Here is a 14361-nt window from a genome sequence, read left to right as displayed (position 1 = left end):
TTCATATGCCCTAAGAATGATCAATCACACAACTCAGACTTCCAAGTGCCAACTGACTTGTTCACCCTCTAGGTGAGAGCTTAGACAAAAAAGGGAAGGAGAAGCAAATTTTCCTTGGAAAAATATGCATCAGTTAATTCCCAGCCTTACATAACTTCAGAATATTTATTAGGATACCCCACTCTTTTTTAAGAGAAAGTGACCAAACCCTACTTTTGGTACCACAAGATTTTGATTTCTGATTTCTAATACGGTAGATTTAAGTCTCAACAAGACATGTGCAACATTATAGAGAATGAATACTGCAAATTTTATTTCTCTCTTCTTACTTTAGATAACGAAAGGAGACAGCAAAGAGAATTCCAGCTCTCTCTTCCACTTTCTTTTAGATTGTGAGAAAGCAAGCAGGAATACAAAAGTTGCAGGGTCTGACTATCAAAGATGCCAGCAAAAAAAAAAAAAAATTAACATCCAAAATTCATTTTGTTAAGTGTGCAAGTTTGGTTTTATTTTTAAAGGCTTAACTGAGAAAACTGTCAACATATAGAACTAAATACTGACCTTTGAGATCTGGTTTATTTCGGATAGCCACAGACACAAAGAAGCAATCCATATCCACGTGCATTATACAGCTCTGTGGCTTGGCTGAGCTCGCAACAGACACATTACCTAGTATGAAGATACACCAACAGAAAACTTGAACCCTAATTTATATATACTTTGGTACTACTCACAGTAGTCATCAAGGACTATCACCTTAAATTACAAAGATTTTTGTTTCTTCTCACCAAGAAGATATTTACCCAGAGAAATGTAACATAAACAGTAGACAAAGCCTCAACATGCATCAACTTAAAGTTTCTATTTTATTCGCTCTTAATCAACACCTACCTAACAAGTTCCCCCAACCCAAAGAGATTAATGCATGTTGTAGGAACTGGACTTAATTTTCCTATGTTTATAGTGGATCTGGAACAAACAACTTTACTCCTTTTTGTTCATCAATCAGAAGACTGTTCCAAAAGACAACAGTTTTAGCTGCACTAACGACTATCATTAAGTCTTCATGAATCCCACCAAAATTAGTTTTAAGCCTCCCATGCCACTGGATTTTGACATTGCTATACCTACACCCATGCAAACAATCAGCAAAGACAAGCAAGACAGATCCAGACTGAAAAACTCACACACCTAAAACACCAGAAATACTTGTGTCAAGTATTCTAGAAGTTCAAGTCTGCATGTCTATATTGCTGGCCTACCAGAGGAGGCTATACCTAACATACACACACACAAATCTTAATTTCAACAATGCATAAAGTATAACAGTGAAAAAATACTTCAACACATCAAGTGAACTGTTCTACTTAACATGTGAGTTAGTTACTGAGTAACCAGATTGTTTTTCCCTGTTCTTTCTTAATAATTTATCACTTGAACTCATTCTTTGAAAGATAAGGATTGTCTCATAAAGGACATTCACAGATCAAGTGCTCAACTTAATGCTTAAAAAGCTGCTACTTGTGAACAGAAACACGGTCATTAACTATTTGAATACTCCAAGCCAAATCAAAGAGAAAATTAAAATATATTAACTTATACCATATTTTGATGCAAGAAAAATACACATTAAGATAGTTCATAAGTTAACATTTTATAACTGGGGTATCCTAGCAGAAACACAAAATCAGTTAATTTATTTATCTAACAGTATTTTTTTTAGGATGTGGTAATTTATCAAGTATATTTTCATGATTACAAGTGAGTATTTTTACAGCATAACACAGAATCTCTTTGATGGTACACAGCTAGCCTTTTAACTGAGTAACACTGTAAATCAGAGATTCTAAAGATGCAAAATCTTTAGCTGTACTTGTAACACTTTGCCTCTCATCAATTACATGGTTTTGTTTTTTTTCTCATTTTGACCCCGATGTAATGACATAAAACATTTCTGTCACAAGCCAAGTTCAGAAGCATCATATGACACTGCTACCCATTTAAACACATCCAGAGGTATACAAACCCCTTACTAACAAATTTAGTTCACTTTCAAGTGTTACTCATCTTTTAAATTTTCACACTGAACTATAAGCAGCAAGGTTTCTTCTTTGTCCCTTTAGATTTTCACACAGCAACTACAAACTTGCGTATTTAGATATATATTTTTCCCCTTGAGCAATCCACATATCTTGGTAAAGTCAAGAATATCATGTCTACAAGGAAGAATTAAATAGACCAGAGTATCGCATTATGTCACATTTTACTTTAAAAAATCCAAACCAAACAAAAAGCAGCTGTACCTTTAGTTTTCAGTGCATCAAGCTTTTCCAGATAGCCTGACTGTAATGTTAATACTGAATACTCACCTACTTAGACATTTAATATACAAAGATATAAAACACCTTCTCAACATAAACCTTTTTAAACAAGTATCTACCTGTGTCAGTTTTAAGTGCAGACCTGCCTGCTTTCCATTTTTTTAATTTTTCCCTTCCTGGAAAGACACCGCTGTTTTTTCTCTGCAGGCTGTTGACAAACTCTGTCAATTCACACTTCCACGTTGATATATGATGCAGTCTTGAACGTGAATAGAAGTCAGAAATAAAACTACAATCTGAAGGTTTGGACACAGGTAAGGAAGCTGCCTTGCTAGAACTAGGTACAGAAGTGCTTTTTGTGCTTGAAGGCCCCTGAACTGTGGAGTGGTGAGCACCATTTATTTTAGCATTACTGTGCAAAGATGAAGATGAGGATGAATTACTCATAGTCCTATGTGGATTCCACGAAAAGTCTGTACTTTTGTTGCTTTGCTGCAACTGCTGCGTTGTGCAGTCTCTGAAGTCAACCATGCCTTTTTCAGTCTTCCCCTCCTCCTGCACAGGACCTGGAGAGAACCTACTTGCAACACTGTTGCCAGAGGGCACCAAACAATCCTGCGTCTTTAAGGCACTGGTAGAAGTGTGTGTGTGTCCGTTAAAAATGGCAGTGCTGTCTTTGTGAGACTGAATTCCATTTTGTTTCCGTCCAGGAAGGAGCTGTTCCAGGTCTATAAATCCCAAATCGGCACTTTCTTCTTCCTCTTCTTCATTCCAGCTACTTATTCCATTGGGTGTTATCTCATTTTCCATCTCATGCTTTTTAATATGATTTCTGAAAGAGATGGTATTATTTAATACCATATATTCTATATAAAAAGACACATTTACAGGTCATTTCAATTGCTAAGTATTTATCTTCCTAGTTGTTATCAGTATATACCTGAATAGTTTTCACATTCTCAAGACAATTATCTCAAACTCTGAGCCATGTCCTCTCAATGTCACAAATACTGTACTGCTGTACAAGACTTCACAGACTTGGTGCATCATTAACACAGCACTACCAGGAGTGACCAAATACCACACGCACATTAGAAAAGCTATTTCCAAGGCCTTTAATTTGAGCAGCAGTCTCCAATCGAATTACAATGATTATTTATTTGCTAACAGAACTGTACTACCATGGGCAGCACAAGCGGTTTAGGAATATGCAAACCACCAGGGGTTACCTTTTCAACAAGATATGTGATTTTATCTACTTACAAACAAAAAGAATAAATTAAGTAAACACAGAAACCAATTATCTTTTATAAAATTATTTTAGATTAATGTGTTAGATTTATTTTTTCTTCTCTCAAGGAAAAAAATCTGTTCAAGCTCTACAAATCAAGCATATTCTTAGCTTTTGACAAAAACACAAAAACCTGCATTTTATCGTCTAAGCATATAAATCAAAATATTCTGCCACAAGTGCATTGGCAACTTACATTTACTCTGACAGTGTAGAAGGAAAGATTTCATTCAAGAAATTAAATATGTAACAAATGCTAAATGGAATTAAAACCAAAGCATTCAAGAGTTGTGCATACTCTTGATCTGCTGAAAAAACCCTGAACCATCCCAAGTCCCAAAGCTAGCAATTTAAGTGCACAAAAATATAAGAGGGAAACAATTAGCTATTCAGTATACCAGCGAAACCAGAAAGCCAATTAACTGTGATAACAATTTAAGATTAAGGTTAAGATTACCAGTCATAAATTATATTAAACATAGTATTTTTGAGGAATTGCATGGCTGATAGCGGTAGGTATATTTAGCATCAGTGGATAGGGTAGGCTTTTAAACTCAAGCTTTTCAGACTAAATAGATATATTTTCAATATTCTGAATATTATTCTCATTTAAAAAACATTAACAATGCAATAGTAAGAGGCAATGGTGATTGTATCACTCATTGTTCGAAACACACGTAAGAAATACAGCTTAGGATTTTCATTTTGTGGTACTGGTTACTTTTCCTAAATATAGACAAATTCCACTTGTGCGTTAAAGCCTTCTCAGCATTATGCAGAATTGGATTTTAAATAAATCAGCGGACCATGGAAGAACACAGATCGCAATTACAAATCAGAAAGTATAGTATCTTACACAATACCCTTCACCCTGCTTTAGCAGTAGTGTTGGACCAGATGACCTCCAAAGGTGTCTTCCAACCTCAAATATCCTCTAATTTTATGATTCTTGCCTCTAAACAATGCACATGTTGTTCTGAAATAGATGCAGGAACCCTCTTAAAAGAAAAAATATATTAAAAAAAAATATCTACAGAACAATTTGTTCAAGTGAAAGGTTTCTTTCCAAACTCCAATTCCTCTGCCAGTAAAGTTTTACTGGGGCTTTCTGTTCTATTCCCTTCTCAAGGTCTTTCAGAATTTTTTATATTGTAATTGGATTTTTTAATGCTTCTCTCCCAAGTGTGACAACTTGGTGTTGGCATACTTGAGTATGATGTGAGGCTTGCTTTTTTTTTAAAAAAAAAAGAAGCTAAAGAAAGAACGTAGCAACTAGCATGCATTTACATTTGTTCCTAGGCACCTTAAGCAAAAGTAATCATATCATACTAGCTTTTTGTTTTTGAAATGAAGACCTACTTTTCAGCGTCACTAGTCACAATCCTTTAACATATGCCTGTTGCTTCCATACAGATATGCTACATCCTAGGACCCTAGGTTAATATTATCAAGCAAAGTGCAGTCCGAAGGCTAGAGACTAGGCTTGGAGTCAAGGTAACTGTAGTTCTGTCCTCAACTATTTATATAACTATACTTTACTTTTAAATTTCAGTGACTCAGAGCTTCCCTCTTATAAAGCTGAAGTGAATTTTTAAAATACTATACAGTTGTAAATGCAAACCCATTATGGGTGAATGATTAACATCTGCATTACAAGATCAGAAACACTTACACCCTGTTGAGATCATTAGCTATATTGCTTGGACCTGGCACGGCATCTTCAGGTTTGCATATGCTATTAAAGTTGAGACCTTTTTGAACACTTGACTGCTTGGTGTAAAGCTGATAGGGAATGTGTGAGAGGAGACGTCCAGCTTTAATGCTGAAACAAAAAAAAACCAACAAAAGGAACAGGTTACTACTTATGACACTGAAAAAAAAACCAAACATTCTATGCTAAAAAATACCTCATGTACAATAAACGGTTAACATTGGTCACTGCTTTTTGCTGTTTCGCTCTATGTACTTGTGGTCCCTTCCCTTTCCCACAACCCCTCTTCTCACTACAAACTGAACTGAACTGAAAAGTAATTTGTGATGTGGTGACTGGTAGGTACTACAAAAGACACTTGCACAGTTGTGTTGGTCAGTTGTCTACATCCATTTCTCTTCCCCCACTGACATACACAAACCCCAAATACTTACTTTCAAAATCAAATTAAACAAAGCCCAGTAAAAAAATTAAATAAAAATCCTCAAAAGCAAACCAAAACCAACTGTGAGTGGTCCAGGCTATTGTAACTGAACAATGCTGACTGAGAGCTTTAACAATGCAAAGGCATGTGTTCCAAGCAAATTTGGGTAGAATGTAAAAGAGGTCAGACAGGATGTGCTTCATGAACAGGGAAGAATCACTTTTTCCATTTCAAAAGGATAATTACCCCTTCTTGTGAGAAAATTCACTGAAGAAAGCTAGACAGAAGAATCATTTCCAAACAGACCTTCCACAAACATTTACCACAATCTTCCCTGTTCTGTCCCGTGTGTTCCACTGTATCTCCCTTTTTCTTCTTCCACTGAAACTGCAATTATGCTTCAGTAACTGCTAAGTTCCTTAGGGAAAGTCATGGCCTTTGAAGTGGAACCCTCTCAAAAGCACACCACAGCATTATTTCGTTTCTCCATGCCAGTGCCTGTTCCTAGCAGTAAACAGCCTTCCCAGCTTATACTTCACCTCTTCTTCATATACAACTCTTCATATAGAACACTGGTCGGAGACGGCAGAACCTCTTACAGCAGAGAAACCTCTCTCATATCAAAGAAGCTTAATATTAGTGTTCAAGTGCGAAGATAAAAAAAAAAATCCAATATAGCAGTGACAGATACTGTTTTTCTGCTCTTCAACACCTGAATGTCTTCTCTTGGAGATGTGCTTTTTAACTAGCTCAAATCTGTACTACTGTCAAGGGAGCTGGACACTGGAATAAAACCCCTTAGGAGCTTTCTTGCTGCAATTAGTGAAGAATATAGTGGGAGATCACATTTCCCAATTAGATAAATTAAAACTAGTTAGGCATACAGACCTGCTAAGGTTTCTATGGGAATGGGATGTAAAAACAGCCCTATAAATATCTCAATTAAATATTGTTTGATACATGAATTTATAGCATTCATGAAGGAACACCATTTACATTAAACTTTGCTAAACAGATTTAAAAATACACATGGTGAAGTTCCAAAGTTTTCTTGTACAGAAAGTGGTGATGCAGCAACTAAGCTTTTAGAATTCCTGGTGAGACTGTTTCTTGTATCACCACATGAACCCGTGTGCACAGCCACTCAAGTATTTCAAAATCATTACTGCAATATCAAGGTGACAAAAAAAACACAGTAATGTATGAACTTGTTCATGCTAAGAGTTTAGCAACTGGAGCAGCTGCATTACAAGACCAACACACAGTTGGCTTATTTTTTCAAATTGTACTAAAATGCAGCAGAAGGAATCCTATTTTACGTGCATCATTCAACATGTTTCTCCATTCCACACTCCCTGTACCACAGAATTCATAATCTTCACAAAAATTAGGCTGGAAAGGACCTCTGGATATCGCTAGTCCAAACACAGCTCAAAGCATGATTTCGTCGCTAAAGCAACCACACGTTACTCTGCAATACTGGATTTTGCAACTACCGTTACCACACGATCTCTATGTGATGCTGCTTAAACCAAAATTCTAGAGCTACCTGCACTTAACAGGTTTTTGAGTCTGTGACTTTAGACAATAGTTCAGAATGTTCACAGTTCAGAATAGGCAAAGCTTTTAATGCAGCAATGAACTTCAGTATATGCCTTACCATCCTTGTATAATTGACTCTAAAAAAAACCTTAATTTTAGATAGTTCACATGGTATATTCCAAATTACTGGCATTTTTGGTGTTTTACCTTAGTGTCTTTATGGTAACTCTCAAACAAAAAATGAAAACAATAACCACTGTAATAAATGCTGTGATAAGTTCATTAATCTTTGGAAAGCAGACAGATGCTATAGTGATAAGCATCAATAAGAGACAGGAATTATTTATTCCATTATCAGCAAAGAATTTGAATCACATGCAACTAATAAGGAATGCGGTTACAAGACGAAGAAGCAAAAAACAAGTTACTGAATTAGCAATCTGCAACCTGAACTCAATCTTTTCTGTGAAGAGAATGTGGCAGGTACCATAGTGAATAGATGGCATATGTGAGCACGTAATTAAGGGCTAGATCACAATGTGTGCGCACAAAGAAATAAATCAAAGCTCCACAGACATATGACCTTTTCATTTTGCAACCTTGGATGACAAGACTGACGATCTAACAACACTGCTTCACCAGCAATTGGTGACAGTAACGTTTTAGGGTTGATTTTCAACCAAACTAAAAAAAAAAAAAAAAAAATTAAAAAAATAATCAAATAATCACCAACTCATCATATTGCACTAACATGATGTGCACATAAATACTCAATACATTTGGAACCTCTGCATCCACTGCACTGATTTTCACCAATTCATCTACACAGGAGAACATCATCTGGTATTCCATTCACAGAGATGGAGTATTTAACCAGTGAGTGTTCTTCAGTACTGTTGAAAGGAAGGGAAACAAATGAGGAGTGGTTGTGAAATCAGGCTTTATTCCAGATTCAGACACAACCCGGTTCTACTGAGACAGTGACTTCCCCATCTCCCTGTGCCCAAGGCCATGTATCTGTCTATACTCAGTTCTTCTGACTTACTCTACAGTACAACCTTCCAGAACCAGGAAATGCAGAACCTGAACACAACACATGATAAAGAAAATTTTACAAGATACCATACATTAGGCTCTAGCAAATCTCTACCAAATGTTTAAAAACTTTTTTTACCAGCTTGGTTAAAATCATAGCGAGCTTTAATGGCATGAGTGAAAACTGCCACATCTTTCAAGTAAAACCACACTTACCACTGGTTTTTCAGGTCCTTAAACTCATGGTCAAGGCCCTAAAACTGTTTAAAGAATATATACTGGAGTATTTTTCAAACTGAGGAACCTATCTTTTCTGACTGAAGTTTTAAAAATTTCCCATAAAGATTCATGATACTAAACAGCTGAATCCAAAGCACTGAAAAATCAGCAAACTGAGAACAGGAACAGCAGACAGCATTTTACAAGTATGCATGCAGAAGATTTCCTTGCCTGTTTATGCTGCTTGTCTAGGAAAGAAGCTAGTTAAGAACAGCATGACAATGACAGAACAATTTCCAGAACATACTGCTGCTTGTACTATTTCCCATGGGTTCCTCAGATGGAAGAAGACAGATGCAAGCCAGACTAACTGCTCTGAGCCTGGCTATCTTCTTTTTCAAGGACCTGAGGACAACTTCAGTTGATCCTATGTATTCCATGGTGTATGGAAGAACAAAAGCACATAAATTCTTTGTAAATAAAACTTGTGGGTTTGTTTTTGTTTTGTTTTGCTACAAATTCACAAATTAATAAATGTTTAGATGGATTAATTTTGATTTCATGAAAATGCTTTTTAATTGTTCTTTATTTACAGATGAAATGAAAATTCAGCAAAGCACAACAAGGCAGAAGGGTAAAAAATAATCACTTGATACTTACTTAAACATACTGACATGAAGGCTGGTCAATGGTTGGACATTAAATAGAATCAACAGGATAATTTTCAGTTTCCTGATATTCCTCAGATTTCTGAATGTTTTTAGTGAAGTTTCTTAGGGAACAATCCCTAAGCAGCATATCTTCAATGTAACAGTGGTATTTTTATTCAGCTGTTGCAAGGACTGTTTTAAATTAATCCCTAATCTCAAAATACAATTTTCCATAATTATTCTTTCCCAAAAGGAGAAATCTCCAAAAGCAGTAGACCTAAACTTACCTCTCCACAATCCACTCTGGCCGAACTACTTTTTCTCCTTTCAATTCTTTTATTTTGGCATTTGGAAGATTTGTGGCAATGATGTGAGTTGTTTTTGATCTGGAATAGTACACATGGTATTGGCCTCCATGCAACATCATTAGCCGTCTTAGTTCATCAGCTGAGGGATCTAGAAAATTAAAACCAGAAATACCCCTGTTTTGTGTCAGCAAATACAGTAAGAAAAACAACTTTAACCAAGAAATACGATGCCATGATCAGAAAGTGTGCAAACCACTGTTCTGCTACTGAAAAAACAACTTCTTCAAAGAAATAACCAGAAAAGCATTTCTGAAGAAATGTAGAAAACTGTTTTTGAAGAGACTGATTCAAAATGTAAACATTTTACTTGTTCTAGAGGATCTTTCAACAACATGTATGATGGGGGCAACAAGGATGGACAGGATGGGACTCAAGTAGATTTAATGCTAAAAAACATTAAAAAACACTTTACATCAACATAATGCAAAATCAGATTAACTTACTTATCTTTTTTACCACAGTTTGGGAGAGTAGTTTCTACACAGAAGTAATACAAAAGAATTAATAACAAAAGGGTTGAACAACAGCACAGAGTTCCTACTATACAATTCCTGATTTACTGAAGCAGTTAACTCTTTCCTGAATTGTTACACAGGGAACAGAGAATACCTTGAAAACTACCATCTCTTCTTATCCCCTCAATCATGTAAAATAGATTATTTGTTTTGCAAGCAGACATGAGAAAAACAAAGAAAAAGTTTTAGCTTCTGGAAAACCTCTGCAGTGGCACCAAAAGGTCTGGGTCAGCACAAAATAGAATGTTTTGAATAGTAAGTCTGTCAGAAGAAGCTAAAAAAAAAAAAAAAAAAAAAAGGGATAATATTATCAATATAGGAAGGAAGAAAATTTTAAAGAATGCAGTTACAATTCCTTCCAGTGCCCTACTGTCAACTTTCAAAATACTGGACAACCATCTCGTAGAGCTGTATTAGGAATTAATATCTTGAGGAATATGCAAATACTAGATTTTCATGAAAGAAACTATTAAATAGCCGATTCAGATGTATTAACAGTTTAACATGACCACCTCAACCTTTTTGAGTCTGTTTGAGCCCTGTGCTCAAACCTGCACTGCTCGCAGAAGCTATACCCATCAGTTACGTAACAGTCACAACATTCCCGGCATAGGTTCCTTAAAAAAGGCTTCTGGGAAGTTTCAAAAAGGTTATTAAGCTGCTTTACAGAACCCAGGGGAAATATGAACTTCAGTACGACAGATTAAAAATCTTACTATAGTTAACGTGCACTAGCAGTCCACCACAGAGAACGCATATATACCTCTTTTCTTTTTCTTCCTTCTGCTATTAATGGGTACACTGTCTCAAGCATTATGCCACTCTGAGGCAGAAATCCCTAGTAAGCCACCCAAACATAAATTTCATGCATATGCTCCAACCATCAATAGTTTGGAAAATTAAAAATTTTATACATATAGGCGTATGAAGGAAGTTAAAAGGCTTCATTTCAAATAATAAGATCACAGAAAGGCGGAAAAATTTACTCCTATTTCTATCAGTGGCCATTCATGTAACTGATTTAGTAAAGTAATATTTATTCAGATCCTAAATCTGAATTTATATTGAAAACCTTAATCATGAACATACAAAGAAACATAATAGGCAAACCACAGTAATTGTTATGCAATATAACATATAAAATGCAAACTCCTGCATATTATAGTTCTTTACTCCACTTAGGATGGTAAACAGAAACTAGAACAAAACAGGATAGATTCTTAAAAAAAAAAAAAGAAACAGAAAAGCTTCACCTGTTAAGCCGTTGACATAGATGGCAACTCCACTAAAGATACTTGATGAATTTCCATCCCTCTGGTGCTGTATGGCTGATTCTGACCGGAACTGATCCTCCAGTTTCTTGACCTTTGCTGACATGTACCCTCCCTAGTTTTTAAGTTAAAACAAAACAAACCCTATGATGCTAGTCTTTTTTTCTAATGTTTACAGACAGAAACTGGCCAATTATAAGACTGAAAAGGTAAGCAACATTCCTTCAAATTGATTTTGGTTGACATACAAAAGACATTCTTTTTTCCGAATGAAAACCAGCAAGTCCTCCACCTTACATTGTCATCTACAAGTTAACTGCATCCTGTTAGCAACCTGACAGGATTTATTTCATACTTCTTTTATCTGATTACATATGAAAAAGATTCTATGCATACAAAAATTCGTACAGAATAAAAATAAATAAATAAGGGAATTATGCAAGTTTGGATGCTAAATCAGAGCCTCACTGCCTAAAGAAACAATGTAGAGAATATCCATCAGGCTTCATGTATTTTCAGTTCTTAAATATACATGAGACAGTAGCATTATAAATACTTATGCAAATCAGGTGACTCAGTTACTGTTTGTCCAACTATATAGAATATGGTGGAGACAACCATACATAGTTTTAAAATTATTTTGTTTAGTTTTTAAATGGTGATTTAAAGCTATTCAAGGATCTGCACTTAATAATGTAATCTAGTGGATTGCTGCAAAGACTTCAAAACCTGGTAATTTAAAAAAAATTCTTTTGGACTTAATTATGTGTTTTCAGGTGAAGCACACAGAACAACACTGTAAACCCTTCTAACCACAGTGCCATTTACCACTTAAAAAATAAAATAAAACCACTTGGGTTTTGAACATACCCATATTCCCCAGCCATCGCCTTCGGCAGCCCGTTTCCGCCATCCACCCCGCCTCATACTGAAGCTTCTGCATTGGAAGAACAATGCTTGATCAATTACATGTTTCGTAGTATCACCAGTTGACATTTCAATAATGCATTACAGGCCAGCTACAGATTAGCACAAAGATTACATTTTTCGATGGGCTTCACTAAATTATGAGTTACGCAGTTAACCTAAAAATGGAAAATGGCACAAAAACCTAGTTCTTCAGTTTTGTAGTAATGCATACTGTAGCTCCTGCTAGGTATCAAAAACCACACATGTACATTCTGTTCTATTAACCTAGAATATTAAAAAATGCAGTACATTGTTCAGTTTCCATTATGATTTATGAAAATTTTCCTGCTCATCCTACATCACCTACAAAAAAGGAGTAATAAAAGTTTCCTGAATACTATTGGTACTGTTCATGGAAAATATTGCCCAATACTGCCCACACTCTTTTATTTCCTATTTGATAATACTTAAATGGCGGGATGCAGGCAAACACTTCCTAGTACTAGAGACTGGATTAATTTCACCAGTGGATTTACAGCCAATTATAAAAGGTCCAAACACATGTTGCTCCAATGCAATACATCACATAAAAGCAAAAAGAACCAAAGGCCATCTTATGGTCAATGAATTACCTAGATCTACAGCTAGGTTTGTGATTTGTTTCTTTGGGGTTTTGTTTGTTTGCTGTGTTGCTTAATAGTAAATAATCCAACCAGCCAAACTGCTGTCTGCCTTTACGCAAGACACTTATCCCTGGCCCCATGAGCTGTACACAGCAGTGTCCCCAGATGAGCTATTAGCTGTCTAGAACAGGACTGGTGAAGAGAAGAACAAACATTTAGGACTGTGGCCAACTGTTCAGTGCACCCAAGTGATCCACATTAACTATAGCTATTGTAACACTCATTTTAAAATATTAATGATGTAGTCAGATCATGAGGTCACTGCCTGCTATTACATCTCTCTCTACTCAAATCAGTTCCCTAAATAAAAACACTGTTTTGACTTTTAGGGCTACTGTCTCTTAGAGTGAGGACGGGACTCTGAAAATACTAGGAAGCTTTAAGCCAGTCACCTTTATTTTTTTAAATATTTATTTTCTATTCCTTTATCCTCCATAAAAACGCACAAAACTACATTTAATACATGGAAAGAAGTCAAACCATTTTTTCTAAATCCTTGTCTGCTTTTGAGAAGATACTTATTCTTTGGACTCCCCATAGCATTACCCAGTAACAAAGCACAAAAGCTTCATTCATTCTCCAGCCTACTATAGAGCACATACAGCTGTGAATGGAGATAAAAGCTCGTACTGGTCGTTTTCCTATCCAGGTTCCCAATGCACTCTTCTGAAGGCTGCCTCATTTACCACATGAACATTTTGTTTTCTCCGAACCTGGCTAAAAATTAAATTCTACCTTTTGTCTCTTAAATCTCTTTTGCTCTAGAGCTACCAGGCAGGCATACTCTGAAATCCAGCTAACCCACCCATGTCTGCAGGAAAGTTTTAATAAATATTATGATTTTCATGGAATATTGCAAATATGACAAATTAGGCAACCAAAGAATTAGTCAAAGCAGACATAACTACCTTGAAAAGATAAGCTTCTTGTATGTTTCAGGACCTCTGCAAACACAGGAAGATCATGATGCACCTGGTTCTACTCTTCTTACAGTTGCTGTAATTTGACACATAACCTACACACACGTGTGTAATTATGATGATTAATCACATGTCTAGGAGATGACCTCTACACCATCAACCAAAGCAAAGCAACCCTTCCTCAGTATGTTGCATTTTCTCTCTAGGTACCGATGTTTCCTACCCAGAGATCGATTTCCAAGACACTGGGCTTTCTGAAATTATTTTCAGTGGTTTGGATCATATCTAACAGATACCACAGAACTCTTAAGGAGCAGTGAGAAGAATAAGAGACGAGTTAGATGACCACATGAAATTCAAAACTGACTTTTTCCCTGTAGGGGACAGTACACACTGGAAATGCTAGATGATTTCTTTCATCGGGAAAAACTGATTTTTCCATCAGCTGAAGTCAACTGTAATTCAAATTTATTGCTTCAGGATAAGAAATTCTTGGAGGAAA

At 35.9% G+C, this 14361-nt stretch overlaps 1 protein-coding gene across 8 annotated transcripts in view; it reads right to left on the bottom strand.

Annotated features, from left to right (window-relative positions):
• The window catches only part of REV1 (REV1 DNA directed polymerase), a 65441-nt gene that overhangs the window by 31684 nt on the left and 19396 nt on the right, over window positions 1-14361 (bottom strand). For 3 of the 8 annotated variants that reach the window (XM_061459677.1, XM_061459678.1, XM_061459679.1), the window contains exons 2-7: window positions 13848-13954; window positions 12218-12284; window positions 11330-11462; window positions 9481-9649; window positions 5285-5434; window positions 2441-3153 (exon numbers count right to left, since the gene is read on the bottom strand). In XM_061459677.1, coding sequence (XP_061315661.1) covers window positions 2441-3153; window positions 5285-5434; window positions 9481-9649; window positions 11330-11462; window positions 12218-12274 — 1222 coding nt within the window. In that variant the 5' untranslated portion in view covers window positions 12275-12284; window positions 13848-13954. Of the gene's footprint in view, window positions 1-561; window positions 670-2440; window positions 3154-4475; window positions 4652-5284; window positions 5435-9480; window positions 9650-11329; window positions 11463-12217; window positions 12285-13847; window positions 13955-14361 lie in introns of those variants that run through there. The other 5 variants (XM_061459673.1, XM_061459676.1, XM_061459675.1 and 2 more) reach the window with 4 other exon arrangements.

Source organism: Pezoporus flaviventris, unplaced genomic scaffold (genome assembly GCF_033815535.1).
Source record: "Pezoporus flaviventris isolate CSIRO_AGI_PZ_B2104156 unplaced genomic scaffold, CSIRO_AGI_Pfla_v1 ptg000030l, whole genome shotgun sequence".
In the NCBI taxonomy this organism is placed as follows: domain Eukaryota; kingdom Metazoa; phylum Chordata; class Aves; order Psittaciformes; family Psittacidae; genus Pezoporus; species Pezoporus flaviventris.
Note: the sequence above shows the minus strand (reverse complement) of the source record. Positions and strands in the feature narration are given on the sequence as shown.